At 35.4% G+C, this 15,154-nt stretch overlaps 1 protein-coding gene across 5 annotated transcripts in view; it reads left to right on the forward strand.

Moving 5' to 3' along the window:
- The window catches only part of smarca2 (SWI/SNF related BAF chromatin remodeling complex subunit ATPase 2), a 111,280-nt gene that overhangs the window by 30,630 nt on the left and 65,496 nt on the right, over window positions 1-15,154 (forward strand). For all 5 annotated transcript variants that reach the window (NM_001044775.3, XM_087251350.1, XM_087251348.1 and 2 more), the window contains exons 10-16: window positions 612-782; window positions 2,327-2,377; window positions 2,523-2,653; window positions 5,402-5,459; window positions 5,688-5,788; window positions 13,791-13,938; window positions 14,460-14,623. In NM_001044775.3, coding sequence (NP_001038240.2) covers window positions 612-782; window positions 2,327-2,377; window positions 2,523-2,653; window positions 5,402-5,459; window positions 5,688-5,788; window positions 13,791-13,938; window positions 14,460-14,623 — 824 coding nt within the window. The remainder of the gene's footprint in view (window positions 1-611; window positions 783-2,326; window positions 2,378-2,522; window positions 2,654-5,401; window positions 5,460-5,687; window positions 5,789-13,790; window positions 13,939-14,459; window positions 14,624-15,154) is intronic.

Genomic DNA, 15,154 nt, shown 5'->3' on the forward strand with positions numbered 1-15,154 from the left:
TTTAGCTAGAAAATAGTAAATAAATAAAAATGTAAAATAGGGATGTACTAGTGCGCATAAGTGTATACAGTATGTGCTCCCCCTTGTAAAAAAATAGATGTTTTTATGCATTTCTCAGTGATTAAAGTCAATTATTTTGAGAGTTTTATTAAAAAGTTATATTCAATAAAATAAAAACTGACCCTGCCAAGGCTCGAACCAGCAACCTTCTTGCTGTGAGGCGACAGCATTACCTACTGCCCCAATGCATCGCCTCCCAACATATTAATTTGGGCCCATTATATATTATATAGGGGTCTGTTTTGGGTCACAGGGTTGTTCAACCACTTTACATATTTGAAGCTTCTAGTTTTACTTCCTGTATTTCCATTTCAAAGAATGAACATTGAGCATTCTATGATTCTATGACTTTTCAGCTGATGCATGAGTTACCCTTTTCAAGACATTGTATGTGCTCTTCAAAACTTCATATCCACTTTCAAATGCTGTCAATTTTATAAGAAAAACTAAAAACATCCACTTGTGTTCTGTTACAGCCCTAATATGTACATTTTGGGAAGAGGTGCTCTTTAAAGCTCTTTATAGGCTCACAGTGTTTTTTTTCCCGATAGGCTGAGGATGAAGAAGGTTACAGGAAGCTAATTGATCAGAAGAAGGACAAGCGCCTGGCCTACCTTCTTCAACAGACAGATGAATATGTGGCCAACCTAACTGAGCTTGTCTATGAGCACAAGGCTGCTCAAGCTGCCAAGGAGAAGAAGAAGAAGAGAAAGAAGAAAAAGGTGTGACGCAACATAACCGTGGAAAAGAAAGCATGAAATCATTATGCTCAAATCTGATGCAGTAAAATACAAGGCTACTTATACAGTCAGAATTATTAGGCCTTCGTAATTATTAGTCCCCATATATATTTTTTCATTACTCTGTTTAACGGAAAGAAGACATTTCTAAACATAATAGTTTTAATAACTATTTTCCAGTAGGTGATTTCTTTTATCTTTGCCATGATGACGGTACCTAATATTTTACCAGATATTTTTCAAGATACTAGTATTCAGCTTATAGTGACATTTAAAGGCTTAACTAGGTTCTTTAGTTTTATGTGCCACGTTAGGGTAATAAGTCAAGTCACTGTATGACTATGATTATTCTGTAGCTTTAGGGGGATGACCTTAAAATGGCATTAAATATGTAAAACTTGTTTATTCTAACTGAAATAAAACAAAAACCACTTTCTCCAGAAGAAAAAAATATATTATAGGAAACTAGAACCTAAAGTTTGTTGACAAGCTTTGATGTTGGCTTGAGAAACCCAACACGACTGCACTAGGACTGGGAATGGCGGTTGGTAGGAAGCACTGCACTTGCTAAGTGGTTGCTAGGCAGTTGCTAAAATGTTTATGGCATTGCTAGGTGGTTGCTAAGCAGTTGCTTAATGGCAACACTCATGTACATGTTTGATTAAATACCAATACTTGGTAGGCTATTTCAGCATATGTTATTGCACTTAGATAATAATCAATAGCATGTAGCTAATCGTTATTAGCACTTGACTTATCATTTTTACCATGCATAGTATACAGGAAGCCCCATTTGTTAGCATAAGTCAAACAAGCTAATACCCAGGTCCCTACAATGCTCTGATGTAGGGATAATGCTGTTTTTAAATGGTTGCTAGGTTTGCCTGTTTAATTGCTATGGGGACAATTGACTTTATGTAAAAATACAATGCTTTAATAAGTTTGAAAGTGATACATGCTAGAATATTAGTAAAATTGTACATTTTGTAAAAATGGCTTGCCATATAAGCAAAAAATATAGAGTTTAAGTCATGGAGTTCATGGCATGCCATATTTTGAGAAAAATAATGCTCAAAAATATTTTTTTTTGGAAAACTATAAGTCTTATAAACCTGAAAAGATGAAAATCTAATGCAGAGCACAGCTTTTGGCCAAATTAAGGGCTTGTACACTTTTTTTATATACCCGGATTATTAAAATGTAATATTTAACATTTATTTATTATTTATTATGATGATAAGTGATTGGCATGAGGAGATATAGCTAAAATCTTTAGTGCAAAAGGCACATTTTGACCAAATTTGGGCCTTGTAGCATGAACGGCCTTGGAGGAGATACAGTTGGTTTTGGTCTTTCTCAAGCCAACAAATGAATGTAAAAATAATCCTTACTAATTTAAACATCATTTGTTCTCTTAAACATCAATAATTTTTAAGTCAACTTTAAATGTTTCATTTACTGCTTCTGTTAGGGAATTTTTAATGGTCATCAAACACTTGTTTATTGCTGTCATGTTTAACATTTAGAAGGAAGCTGGTGATGCCGAAGGAATGGGAGCCATCGGGCCTGATGGAGAGGTAAGTAAATTGCTCCGAAAATGAAAGCAGAGTAGATTTGAATAACCGACTGATGTGTGTTCCTTCTGGAAAACTCAGTCTGTCAAACCTAATCCAACGCGTCTTGTCACTGAAAACCTGCTTTTATGTTTACTTATTTGCGCAGCCCATAGATGAGAACAGCCAGATGAGTGAGCTGCCAGTCAAAGTCATTCAGACCGAGACGGGGAAAGTGCTACAGGGGACAGATGCTCCCAAGTCCAGTCAGTTAGAGGCCTGGCTCGAGATGAACCCAGGGTAAGCTCTCCTCACATTGAAACTTATGTGTGTCTGGTAATAGAAAATATATTCCACACAATAAAATATGGCCAGTCTCTTGGATAGAGCTATGAAACTGCGGTGAGCAATGTGTTTACTGCTGTGAGAGGTGAAGGAAATGATGAAGGGAACATGCTTAAATTTTGGTAACTGCAAAAAAAAAAAAAATGTAAATAATGTCCATTTTTTTATATACAGTAGAACAAATCACTCAAATTAACAGTATATGTTAAGATTACTTGTAGTTGCATTAATAATATTACAATATGTCTGTTTTGTAAATGCATGTAAATTGTGAACAGGTCATTTGTGCATATATTTATTTTTTTAAAGAGTTTTATTTTGTAAAATCCTATTGTTTTGGAGTTTCTTATATTTACTGTTTATGATAATATCAAAATTGATCTTTTAATGTTGTTTGAATTTATTGAGTATGTTACTCATAAAATTCCCCAAAAGGTTGATGTTCAGTGTGTTACATTTTGGTCACACATTGTCTGTTTATTTACCTTTTCCTTTTCCACAATTACAACTCAAACAAGACCAAAGTAGGATATTTTAGATTATTAAAGCAACACTGGCTATGTTTACATGCAGCCATGTAATCCGCTTGTATTCAGATTAATAGTTCAAACTAGTTCAGGTACCTACATGTATATGCCTCAGGGGTGTCCAAACTCGGTCCTGGAGGGCTTCAACTTGCCTCAACACACCTGCAGGGATGTTTCTGGAAAGCCTAGTAAAAGCTTGATTAGCTAGCCCAGGTGTGTCTGATAATAAATAAGTGCACTTTATTTTAGAAATGCACTTTAACCTAATTATAAAAGTAAACTAGAATCAAGAAATGAAACGAAGAAAATCTGGAAAGAAACAATAAATAAAGTATCTAATGCCACAAATGAACACAATAAACAGTTGAAGTCAGAACTATTAGCCCCCCTGAATTATTAGCCCCCCTGTTTATTTTTTACCCAATTTCTGTTTAAAGGTGGGAAGATTTTTTCAGCACATCTCCAAGCATAATAGTTTAAATAACTCACCTCTAATAACTGATTTATTTTATCTTTAACATGATGACAGCAAATAATATTCTACTAGATATTTTTCAAGACATTTCTATACAGCTCAAAGTGACATTTAAAGGCTTAATTAGGTTAACTAGGCAGTTTAGGGTAACTAGGCAAGTTATTGTACAATGATGGTTTGTTCTGTAGACTATAGAAAAATATATAGCTTAAAGGGGCTAATAATTTTGACCTTAAAATGGCTTTTAAAAAAAAATAATAACTGCTTTTAGTCTAGCCAAAATAAAACAGTAGCAGTGTGATTTGGTTGGACATAGACATTTGTTGGAGACATGCGTTGGCACAGTATTGCGTTTATACAACAGTTCGTCGGCATAATCATGTATATAAAAAAGAAAATCAAACACGGAGAGTCTAAAAATCCTTTTAAATGAGTAACTGCTTTCTTCCACCATTCATTCACATCTGCAGCTGACGTCAGAACAGTAGAAACTGTTGCTACTTCACAAACGTCACTTTAGAGCTAGTGTTTGAATGATTCTCTAGCATAATATCTAAAGTGATGACAAAACCGGTGATTTTGCTCACATTTTAATGTTATAAGGCTGAACGCCATGAAATGTCATCAGTCTAAAAACGTTTCCCACGATTTCTCTATTACAAACGGGGGATTACAATAAATAACCTCAAAAAAGCCAAAGCAGAGCAAACACTACCAGATTTCTAATGTGTTTGTGCAAAAGAAAAACGCTAAACACATGCAAGCATTTCTTCTTTCTTTCTTTTTACTGAACTAGTCTGCAGTACGAAAACAGGAGATTCATTAAAAACAAACAGATGGCAAATACAAAAGTTGCTCAGGGTTATACAGTGGCCAACACAAAATACATACATTCCTGATACACTACAATTACTATGGTATGAACACAGCACTACAACATACAAAAGAGAGAAATCGACTTAGTCAGTTACCAGATTAATAACGAATTAATCAGCTGTAGCTAGAAATTACGCAAGTACGCAAAACATACAACATTTTGTGAGTAATACCCAAGGGTGAGGAGGCTGTATGAGCGGTGTTATTACAGAAATATCACACAGCTATCAGCCGATCAGATTCGTGAACCAGACAGAACTGTTATAAATAAACATATTTATTTTTACATTTTTCTAGTCTGAGACACTATAGCCTGCTTTAAAAAATGCAAGCATAATAAACTTGTATTATCTGCATTGAAACTAATCTTTTATTTAAGCTTATATTTGACTTAGATTAGAATGTTTATTGCCCATGTAAACAGATCTGCCATCAGATTTACTTCACTCAGATTGACAAAAATTGGTGTATGTAAACATAGCCACTGTGGTTTTGTAGCTAAATTAATGTATTCAAACATATAATTTCAGTATTTTTTTTAGTAATCCAAGTATTAGAATTAAGTAAAGAAAGCTAATTAAAGATAAGCATTTTCATGTGTGTAGATGCTTTGGTTTTGGCCAAGAATACTGAAGTAGATTACAGTAGGTGAAAGGGATATAAAAGGATTTTTCCAACACAAGCTGCAGCATCGTGCAAGCCAGCTTTTTAATTAAACTGTAAGGGGAAAAGCTTTGATAAGAAGCACCTTTTTTAAGCTTGTCTTGTCAATAAACCCTTCTAAGGCTTCAAGTGTTTACTAGTGCATTATGCCCTTTAAAACAGCTATGAAGTTGCGCCGCGGTCAGACAGTGAAGAAAGTGGCTCGGATTTTGAAGAGGAGGTGAGTGCCCTCTTATTTCTTCCCATTAAGCATTGACAGCTTCTTGGTGTAGAGTGAGTCATACATGAGTACACAAACTCACATTATCATCTTTTTCTCCGCTTCCCAGAAGCCTCTTTTAGTATCCGCCTTTGGAGCTCCTTTCTATTCTGCAAATTCTGCTATATTGTGTAACTTGGGCAATCACTGTGCATTAAATGAGCATAATCCGTTAATACTCTCTTTTAGGATGATGAGGAGGTGGTCTCCAGAGCTGAGTCGGAAGAAAAGAAAGTCATCGATCCCAACAGTGATGAAGTATCTGAAACAGCAGCCAAGCACATCATAGAGTACGTTTCCTGTTCACACTTCAAAGCGCACGCACACACACACACAGACACACACACACACACACAAATGTCTTGTCAAGCTGGAGTGCAAGGAAAGTAGACCAGGAAGAAACTAGTGTTGATAACTGTTAAGTGTTCCCCTATTTTCTTTCTTTTTCTGTCAGAATCCACTTCAGCGTGATATTGCTCTATGCTGGAGATAGTTGTGTACAGTGGGGTTCAGATGTGTACTTGTCAAACTATTTTGCACTTTTTCAATTTTATACTTTTTTTGTAAATGAAGTTCTTAGGGAAAGTTCTCACAAAATTATATTTTACCTCCTTTTTTCTCTTGAACACAAAAGAAGATATTTTGAAGAAAGCTGGAATCCTGTAACCATCGACTTCCACAGTATGTTTTGTATGTACATCAATGGTTACAGGTTTTCAAATTATATTTTTTTTATATAATTTGAATATAATTTTTTAAAACTTTTTTTAAATTATATTTTTGTGTTTAACAGAAGAAAGAATATCATAAAGGTTTGATACTTATATTTTTATATTAAAATTTTTAGGTGAACTCTTCTTTTAACTAACTGAATAAAAAAAAGAACTACTTGGTTTTTCAGTACATTCTTATTCTTTTATTCCTTCATTCATAGCAGTATTCGAGTTATGAATGAACCTGATGATTGTTTGAAGGCACAATATGTAAGATTTTCCAATTTGAATTATCCAAAAAACACTAGGACAGCATTATTTATTTAGCTGGCTTATCTACTTATGTTATCCCAAATGTTTTGAAGAATGTTTAAATCCTGAGGATTCACGTATTTTAACTAGTGACATGGACCGTGTTTTGTTTCGCCATAAAATTGACAATATATAAACTCTTGATTTCTGGTTTGGTTTATAAAAAACGAGCAACAACCAAAAACGATTTTAATATCTCAAGATGTGTGCAAGATCTATTTTCAGACCAGCAAAACCCTAGTTTTCATGTTTTGTGCCACGTTATTTAAATAGCAAATCCATTTGCGCCACTTTGTGGATTCATGGGTGTTTCAGTCTAAAAAGGAGGTGTGTTAAGGCGCACTGTTGGCGTTGCTATTTTGAGAAACTGAAATAGACTGTCATTGACCAACCAAAAGCTGGTTTACAGTCCAGCGCAGAATGCATAGTTATGTGCATATGCAGGTCCAAACGCTTACACATTGCTAAATACACACAGGATGTACAGCAACACACAAATATCTCTACATGTAAAAGAAAAATAAAGGACTAAAATGTTACACAGTTATTATTTTCTACATAAAAATAAAAAACACTACCTCCATGTCTCTTTCATGTCGGGGGGCTTTTTTCAGTTTATTCATGACATATAGCTTTTGTATAATGTTATTATTATTATTTATATATAAATATATATAGTATAATGTTATTATTATTATTATTATTATTATTTTGTATAATGTTGTTGTTATTATTTATATATAAATATATATAGTATAATGTTATTATTATTATTTTGTATAATGTTGTTATTATTATTTAGATATAAATATATATAGTATAATTTTATTATTATTATTTTGTATAATGTTGTTATTATTATTATTATTATTATTATTATTATTATTTTGTATAATGTTGTTATTATTATTTAGATATAAATATATATAGTATAATGTTATTATTATTATTTTGTATAATGTTGTTTTTATTATTTAGATATAAATATATATAGTATAATGTTGTTATTATTATTATTTTGTATAATGTTGGTTATTATTATTTAGATATAAATATATATATATATAGTATAATGTTGTTATTATTATTATTATTATTATTATTATTTTGTATAATGTTGTTATTATTATTTATATATAAATATATATAGTATAATGTTATTATTATTATTTTGTATAATGTTGGTTATTATTATTTAGATATAAATATATATAGTATAATGTAATTATTATTATTATTATTATTTTGTATAATGTTTTTATTATTATTTAGATATAAATATATATAGTATAATGTTATTATTATTACTATTTTGTATTTGTTATTATTATTATTATTTGTAGTATTATTTTTTTTATATTCATATTTATATTTGTTTAATCAAAACAAGTTTAGATTTGACGTATGCATCACCATATGGGGCAAAAGAATAGGAAGGTGTTTGGATATAACTCAGTTTTTTGACCACACTTCGTAATTCATAACTGAATTTAGAAATAGTTTTGAAACAAATCTTTGTGCTTAACAAATGAAATTAAATATGTGGGCTAATGGATGTTTTCAGTGGACTGCGTACAACACCATTTCGACGAAAGTAACGAGTAAAGTAAAGAGTAGAAGTAAAGTAAAGAAAAAATAAATAAAGAGGCTGAATGGAGGAAGCTCGTTCTTTATCCTCGCTGCAGATGCGTTCAGTTGTTCACCATGTAAATATCAAATGCATCATATAGCAACACAACAGACTCTTAAAGAGAATAAGAGATGAGATTCTGATTGGCTTAATGCACTTTATACTCAAAACACACATAACTCATAAGGAGAACAACACAACCCTGTTAGACCATGCACCAGGGCACAAACCATAGTTTTCTGTCTTAAGAATATCAAAAGTGGATTTGGATACACCCTTAATGCTTTTGCGCCATGCGCTTTGACTTTGCATCTTGATCATTAAAATAGAACTCATTGTGTGTTTTATTAGCCTGCACAGAGTAGCATTAAAACAGAACCTAAAACTATATTTTGTATACAGTAAAACAGCTCTGCTTCTTTCCCATCTGATCTCTGGAAGAACCAAAAGAGGTGGAATATGGCATTATAAAAGTTTTTCTACTTTCCTGCTGCATGACGCTCATCTCTCAACTGCTTCATTCACACTGCACTTTTTCTCCCATTGACTTCCATTTATATGCATGCAAACATGCCAGACCGGAGACGAAAGTATGTGCGACATGTTTTGCATATCTCTGCATTCTAAAGTTCTAAAACTTCAGATCTGTGAGTTTCCATCATGTGAATGCCTAAGACCAATAGAAGTAAGTAAGTTATAGAAGCAACCTCTGTTTTTTTGTTTTATATTTTGTCTTTTTGCAGCACCATCCAACAGATTTTTGCATGCTTAAAGGTGCAGTAGGTGATCTGCCACAATGCTAGCCTGTTAGCTTAAATCTCTGAAACACCGTCCCTCCCCTGCCATCCAAAGCCACGCCTCCTGAAAACACAAGTGCACCCTAAAGACGACTGCACCCTCTGTCATGTGTTGAGCTAAAGCTTGGCCGACGGCATGCAGGAATTACACTCATTATTACACTCATTTCTAAGCGATACTTACATGCCATTTCTGACCGAATATTCAGAGTAGCTGTAAACAATATAGGAAGCGTGTCACAGGCCGTCATTGTTCAAAAATGACCCAGTATGAATATAAAACCATCTTTAGCTCAGTAAAGCAGGCTAGGCGGAATAGCGCTATCGACTGATGTTTTGATGTTAAACTGAATATCGATGCTGTAAAAGTCCCTTATGAAACTGAAAATAGTCACATTAGCTTTCACCAGGAGATTTCAGTGACTGTACAACACTTCAGTGCAAATAACCCATTCATAACAACCCAATCTACATCAGCTCTGCCTGACAAAAAAAAAGTTTTAAAACATAGCATTACCTGTCTAAGAGAAATACTTGAGCCATGGTGCGCAGCAAGTGGATACACAAATGACAGAGCTAGCTCAAATCTGCATTTGCTGACAAACAGTTTGGGCTACTTATCAGAATTAAGGGAGATGTCGGCCCGACACTATTTTAATTGGATGAAGATTTTTTTGTCTTATGCCTTACCCAGAATATAAATATACATATAAACACATTTAGATCGTTTACTGTAATCATTACTATTGGACTGTGAAGAGACTTTCAACCAGGACAACAAAAAATGTTTCTGAAGACAATCACCTATTGCACCTTTAAGCTCTAGTGTGAGCGCAGCTTCTTTTCTGATTCTACCGTGATGATAAATTTTAAATATTAAGTTTGTCCATGAACTTGTTTTCATGAAATTGTGTTCCTTAGGATGCAATGAAGATGACAACTTCCATGGTTCCACACTCAGTCATTGCATCATCAAACAACACCTTTGTTTGTTTACGCCCTTATTGACGCTGTGAATACCCCTCTAGCTGTGGAAATTACATACATATTATGCCTTTAATCCAGGGTGATATGAGATGATCTATAGGAGCCTTGAGATTTAAGGGAACCAAGAACATTTGAGCACATGATCTAATGTTGACACAAAATTGCTCATGCATTTAATGAGAAAAGCAGCATTCTTAATTTAACCAAGGATTAATACTGTATAACTTGAAGTATTTTGAGGTATTAATTAAAATGTAATTGTATTTAATTTTCAGAGTGCTTTCAGACTTTGAACCTCAATACACTTGCAACAAAAAATTAGGCTGGCGGTAAATTAACATAATGAATCATAATTCTTGTTTATGTCAATTAGAAATGAAGTGGGCACTGGGTTATACTGCTACTACACATTTACACCACTCCCTAATGCAAACGTCTAATCAGTCAATCATGTGGCTGACTCACAGCATGAAAACTTGGACATGGTGAAGAGGTTTAAAAATCAGAATTGCCAGGAAATGTCTCTTAGGCCATCAAGCAATTGTCGGTGCCAGAGGGGAACTCTGGACGGAGGATCTCTGGGGATTTTCACACAAAGCAGTCGCTAGGGTTTCTAGAGAGTGGTGTGAAAGCTAAAAACAGCCAGTGAGCGATGGATCTGTGGCTGAAAAGTCTTTGTCAATGAGAGAGGTCAGAGAAGAATGGTCAGACCACTTCAAGCTGACAGGAAAGTGAAGCAACTAAAATACCAAACATTACAACAGCTCGGTCCTTGAGAAAACGTTTAAATGCACAACACGTTCGACCTTGGACTGAGTGGGCTGTATCACCAGAAACACACATTGGGTTTCAGAGTAAATCCATAGATTTGTTGCCTTGTGTCAGTGGATCAGGAAGATGGTCTCAGGAATTGTATTAATGCAAACTAAAAAGAACCTTCCTGAATGACACAGGGTATTGTTGGTAGTCCGCACACTGTCTGGTTGCGTAGGTAACATGCTTTCTGTTTAATTATTGGAGAATTAAAATACATGCATCATTTCAAGCTGATCAATGAACCGTTTTTTAACATACACTCACTGACCCCTTTGATTAGGTACACCTTACTAGTACCTTTTTGCCTTCAGAACTGCCTTAATCCTTCGTGACATAGATTCATTCAGGTACTGGAAAGTTCCTCAGAGATTTTGGCCTATATTGACATGATAGCATCAAGAAGTTGCTGCAGATTTGTTGGCTGCACAACCATGATGTGAATCTCCCGTTCCACCACATCCCAAAGGTGCTCTATTGGATTGAGTCTGGTGACTGTGGAGGCCATTTGAGTACAGTGAACACATTGTCATGTTCAAGAAACCAGTTTTGAGATGATTCGCACTTTATGACATGGTGCGTTATCCTGATGGAAGTAGCCATTACTAGATGGGTACACTGTGGTCATAAAGGGATGGACATGTTCAGCAACAATACTCCGATAGGCTGTGGCATTGACACTATGCTCAATTGGTACTAATGACTAATTGGTACAAAGTGACTCTACCATTCGAACATTGCAGCAGAAATCAAGACTCATCAGAACAGGCAACGTTTTTCCAGTTGTCTATCGTCTAATTTTGGTGAGCCTGTGCAAATTGTAGCCTCAGTTTCCTGTTCTTAGCTGACAGGAGTGGCACCCGGTGTGGTCTTCTGCTTCTGTAGCCCATCCGGCTCAAGGTTGGATGTGTTGTGCATTTTTCTGCAAACCTCAGTTGTAACAAGTGGTTATTTGAGTTGCCTTTCTATCAGCTGGAACCAGTCTGGCCATTCTCCTCTGACCTCTGGCATCAACGAGGTATTTGCGTCCACAGAACTGCCGCTCACTGGATATTTTCTCTTTTTGGGACCATTCTCTGTGAACCCAAGAGATGGTTGTGCTGGAAAGTCTTAGTAGATCAGCAGTTTCTGAAATACTCAGAACATCCCGTCTGACACCAACAACCATACCACTTTTAAAGTCACTTAAATCAACTTTCTTCCCCATTCTGATGCTCGGTTTGAACTGCAGCAGATCGTCTTGACCTTGTCTACATACCTTAATACATTGAGTTGCTGCCATGTGATTGGCTGATTAGAAATTTGCATTAACAAGATGTTGGACAGGTATACCTAATACTGTGGCCAATGAGTTTAGAAGGGCCTATTTGGTGGAGCAAGAAATCATGCTAACATAATGGTTCATGATTGAGCCAGCACAATGTTGAACCTTTATAGATCTGTTCATTTAAATGAATGTATTGGGCAGATGTTGAATATCCAGTTACAGGATATTTTACATTACACAGTACATGTTCTCTGTAAAATTGCGTTGACAGTGTCTTGCTGACTACAGAAGTGGCAAAAGGCTGTATTTAAACAATATTGTATATTTTACAATATTGTGTGTCCAGTTTTAATTGTTTATTCTAAATATTAGACACGCAAAGTTTTTTCATGTGCAGTTTTACAAACAAACAACCACCAAACAAAATGGTAAAAATGTAATCTCTTCAGAATGGGCAAAGAAAATTAAATACAGTTACATTTTGTAAGCATGTTTTCTCAATTTATGTTTAGGTTTATCACTTAAATGTGATGTGGTATCACAATGCATACTTCATCATGAAATTTAGTTATAATAAATTAAGACGGGCGAAGCAGTGGGTAGTGCTGTCGCCTCACAGCAAGAAGGTCGCTGGTTCGAGCCTCGGCTCCGTTGGCGTTTCTGTGTGGAGTTTGCATGTTCTCCCTGCGTTCGCTTAAGTTTCCTCCGGGTGCTCCGGTTTCCCCCACAGTCCAAAGACATGCTGTACAGGTGAATTGGGTAAGCTAAATTGTCCGTATTGTATGAGTGTGTGTGTGGATGTTTCCCAGAGATTGGTTGTGGCTGGAAGGGCATCCGCTGCGTAAAAACTTGCTGGATAAGTTGGCGGTTCATTCCACTGTGGCAACCCCGGATTAATAAAGGGACTAAGCCGACAAGAAAATGAATGAATGTATGAACAAATTAAGACATGTAAAAATAACTTATACATCCTTTGAAATAAAGTTAAACCAAAACTTTAACACGTTTTCTAAACAGATAGGAATCTATGTTAATTGAGCAGTTTAAAAGTTCTGATAAGAGACAATTTGATCTAATCTGCAAGCGGTATGTTTGACATGCATACCTTTAATAGAAAGACTAAAACAGTTACAGAAATGCAAAAAGATCTAAATGTGTTTCAAACATGAATGAAAATGAAATGAATCTTTGTGGTTTGCGACAACTTCAGAGTGAGAAAATGATGACAAAATGATTTTTTTTTTTAAGTTGTAAGACATCTAATTATTTTTTCAGAACACAAATGAAGGCATTTTAAATTTTTATAAATCATCTTGTTTAACTTTTCAGATATTTTAATAAGACATGGTAAAAGCCATTCATTTGAATTGAGTGATTTAATTAAAGTCTTCTGCAAGGCGGCAGTTGCTCTGTGTAATGAAAAAATAATATAAAAAATAATAAAGTTTGATCAATTTTTGATGCTTGAACATTTTCATTACTTAGACCTTTGGTGAAAGACAGATATCATAATACAATATTAAACCCTGTCATCGTCAACATTAGTGTAAGTCAGGGGTGTCTAAATTCGGTCCTGGAGTGCCGACTTGCTTCAACATACCTGCAGGGATGTTTCTAGAAAGCTTAGAAAGAGCTTGATTAGCTAGGCCAGCTGTGTCTGATTGGGGTTGGAACTAAACTTTGCAGGACACCGGCCCTCCAGGACCGAGTCTGGACATACTTGGTGTAAGTGAATAAGGATTTTTTTTACTTTATTTTTGTACTCCGTTACAGGTCTGCTAAGCAGGATGTGGATGATGAGTACAGCAGTCAGGCAGGACAGACCAGCTCCCAGTCTTACTATGGAGTAGCCCACGCGGTCATAGAGAGGGTGGATAAACAGTCAACCTTCCTGATCAACGGGACCCTCAAACAATACCAGGTACTGTTATACCAAGTAACGGGTAAAGCAAACTCTGAATAGACTCCTCCACTAATATAACATTCTCAGAGTCCATCTGCTCTGAAGAGAACTGTGTATGTTTAAATGATATTTCAAGAGATTATACTCTTGAAATGAAAAGGGCTGGAGGAAAGAAATCGTACTGAGAGGAAACATTAAAAATTGAGTGGTGTGTATAGAATCTTTCATCCCTTTTGGGTGGTAATGGATTTCAAACTGCGAAAACAGGCCTCTTATCTCCTAATTTTCTATTCTGCACTACCTGATTGCTGGGGTTTTGTAAAGAAAACTTCAGGGAGACTGTTTATCCTTTGAAAGAACTAAGCAAGCACTAGCATTCATGCTTTGATTCCACTTGGCAGCTGCGAAACACCAATTGGGTCTATTGTGCCGTGTTGTTCAGTGAACAATTGTGCAATCCGTGAGTCATGAGTCTGCTCGGTTGTCTGTTTGTGATGCTTTTAAGATATTACAGTAATGACGGAAGCCTTTGTATTCAGATCCAGGGTCTGGAATGGATGGTGTCTCTTTACAACAACAACCTGAATGGTATTCTGGCGGACGAGATGGGTCTGGGGAAGACCATTCAAACTATCGGGCTTATCACTTATCTGATGGAGCACAAGAGGCTCAATGGGCCATATCTCATCATCGTACCGCTCTCGTAAGTCCAGCAAACAAACTGAGAATAATGTGATAAGAGGTGTAATGAGGTGAGCCGTCTAAGAGGATTTGCGGCCTAATGGCTTCATTAAATAGCTAAACACTGTTACACACAGTTCAGTTGACCTCTAATGACTAAAACGGCAGTGATAGGGATTCGCTATGTTGCTTTTTAGAGGCAACATATGGCAGTGGCACAGGTCACTGACCAACTTTAATATCAATCATTCATGCTTTGTTGATTTTATTTTAAATTGAATGTTTTGATTTTAAACATCTTGTAAAATAATTTGTTTATTCAAGGTTGTGTCATTTTCTCAATTTTATTTATGTAGTCCTCTTTAAAGCACATCTTAGCTTGTGTCTATAAAAGCCCCTCATTGAAAATGACCTCGAGCGCAGTGTATTCACTTGAGCATTTTTGATTGATATCTGAAAAAGCCAGACTTGTCCTTAAAGTACTTCACCTCTTCACCCGTCATTTGCTCAGCTTCACAATAACACCATCACATATCAATCACACATATGAGTT

This window comes from Danio rerio, chromosome 5 (genome assembly GCF_052040795.2).
Source record: "Danio rerio strain M-AB ecotype USA chromosome 5, GRCz13ab, whole genome shotgun sequence".
Lineage (NCBI taxonomy): Eukaryota > Metazoa > Chordata > Actinopteri > Cypriniformes > Danionidae > Danio > Danio rerio.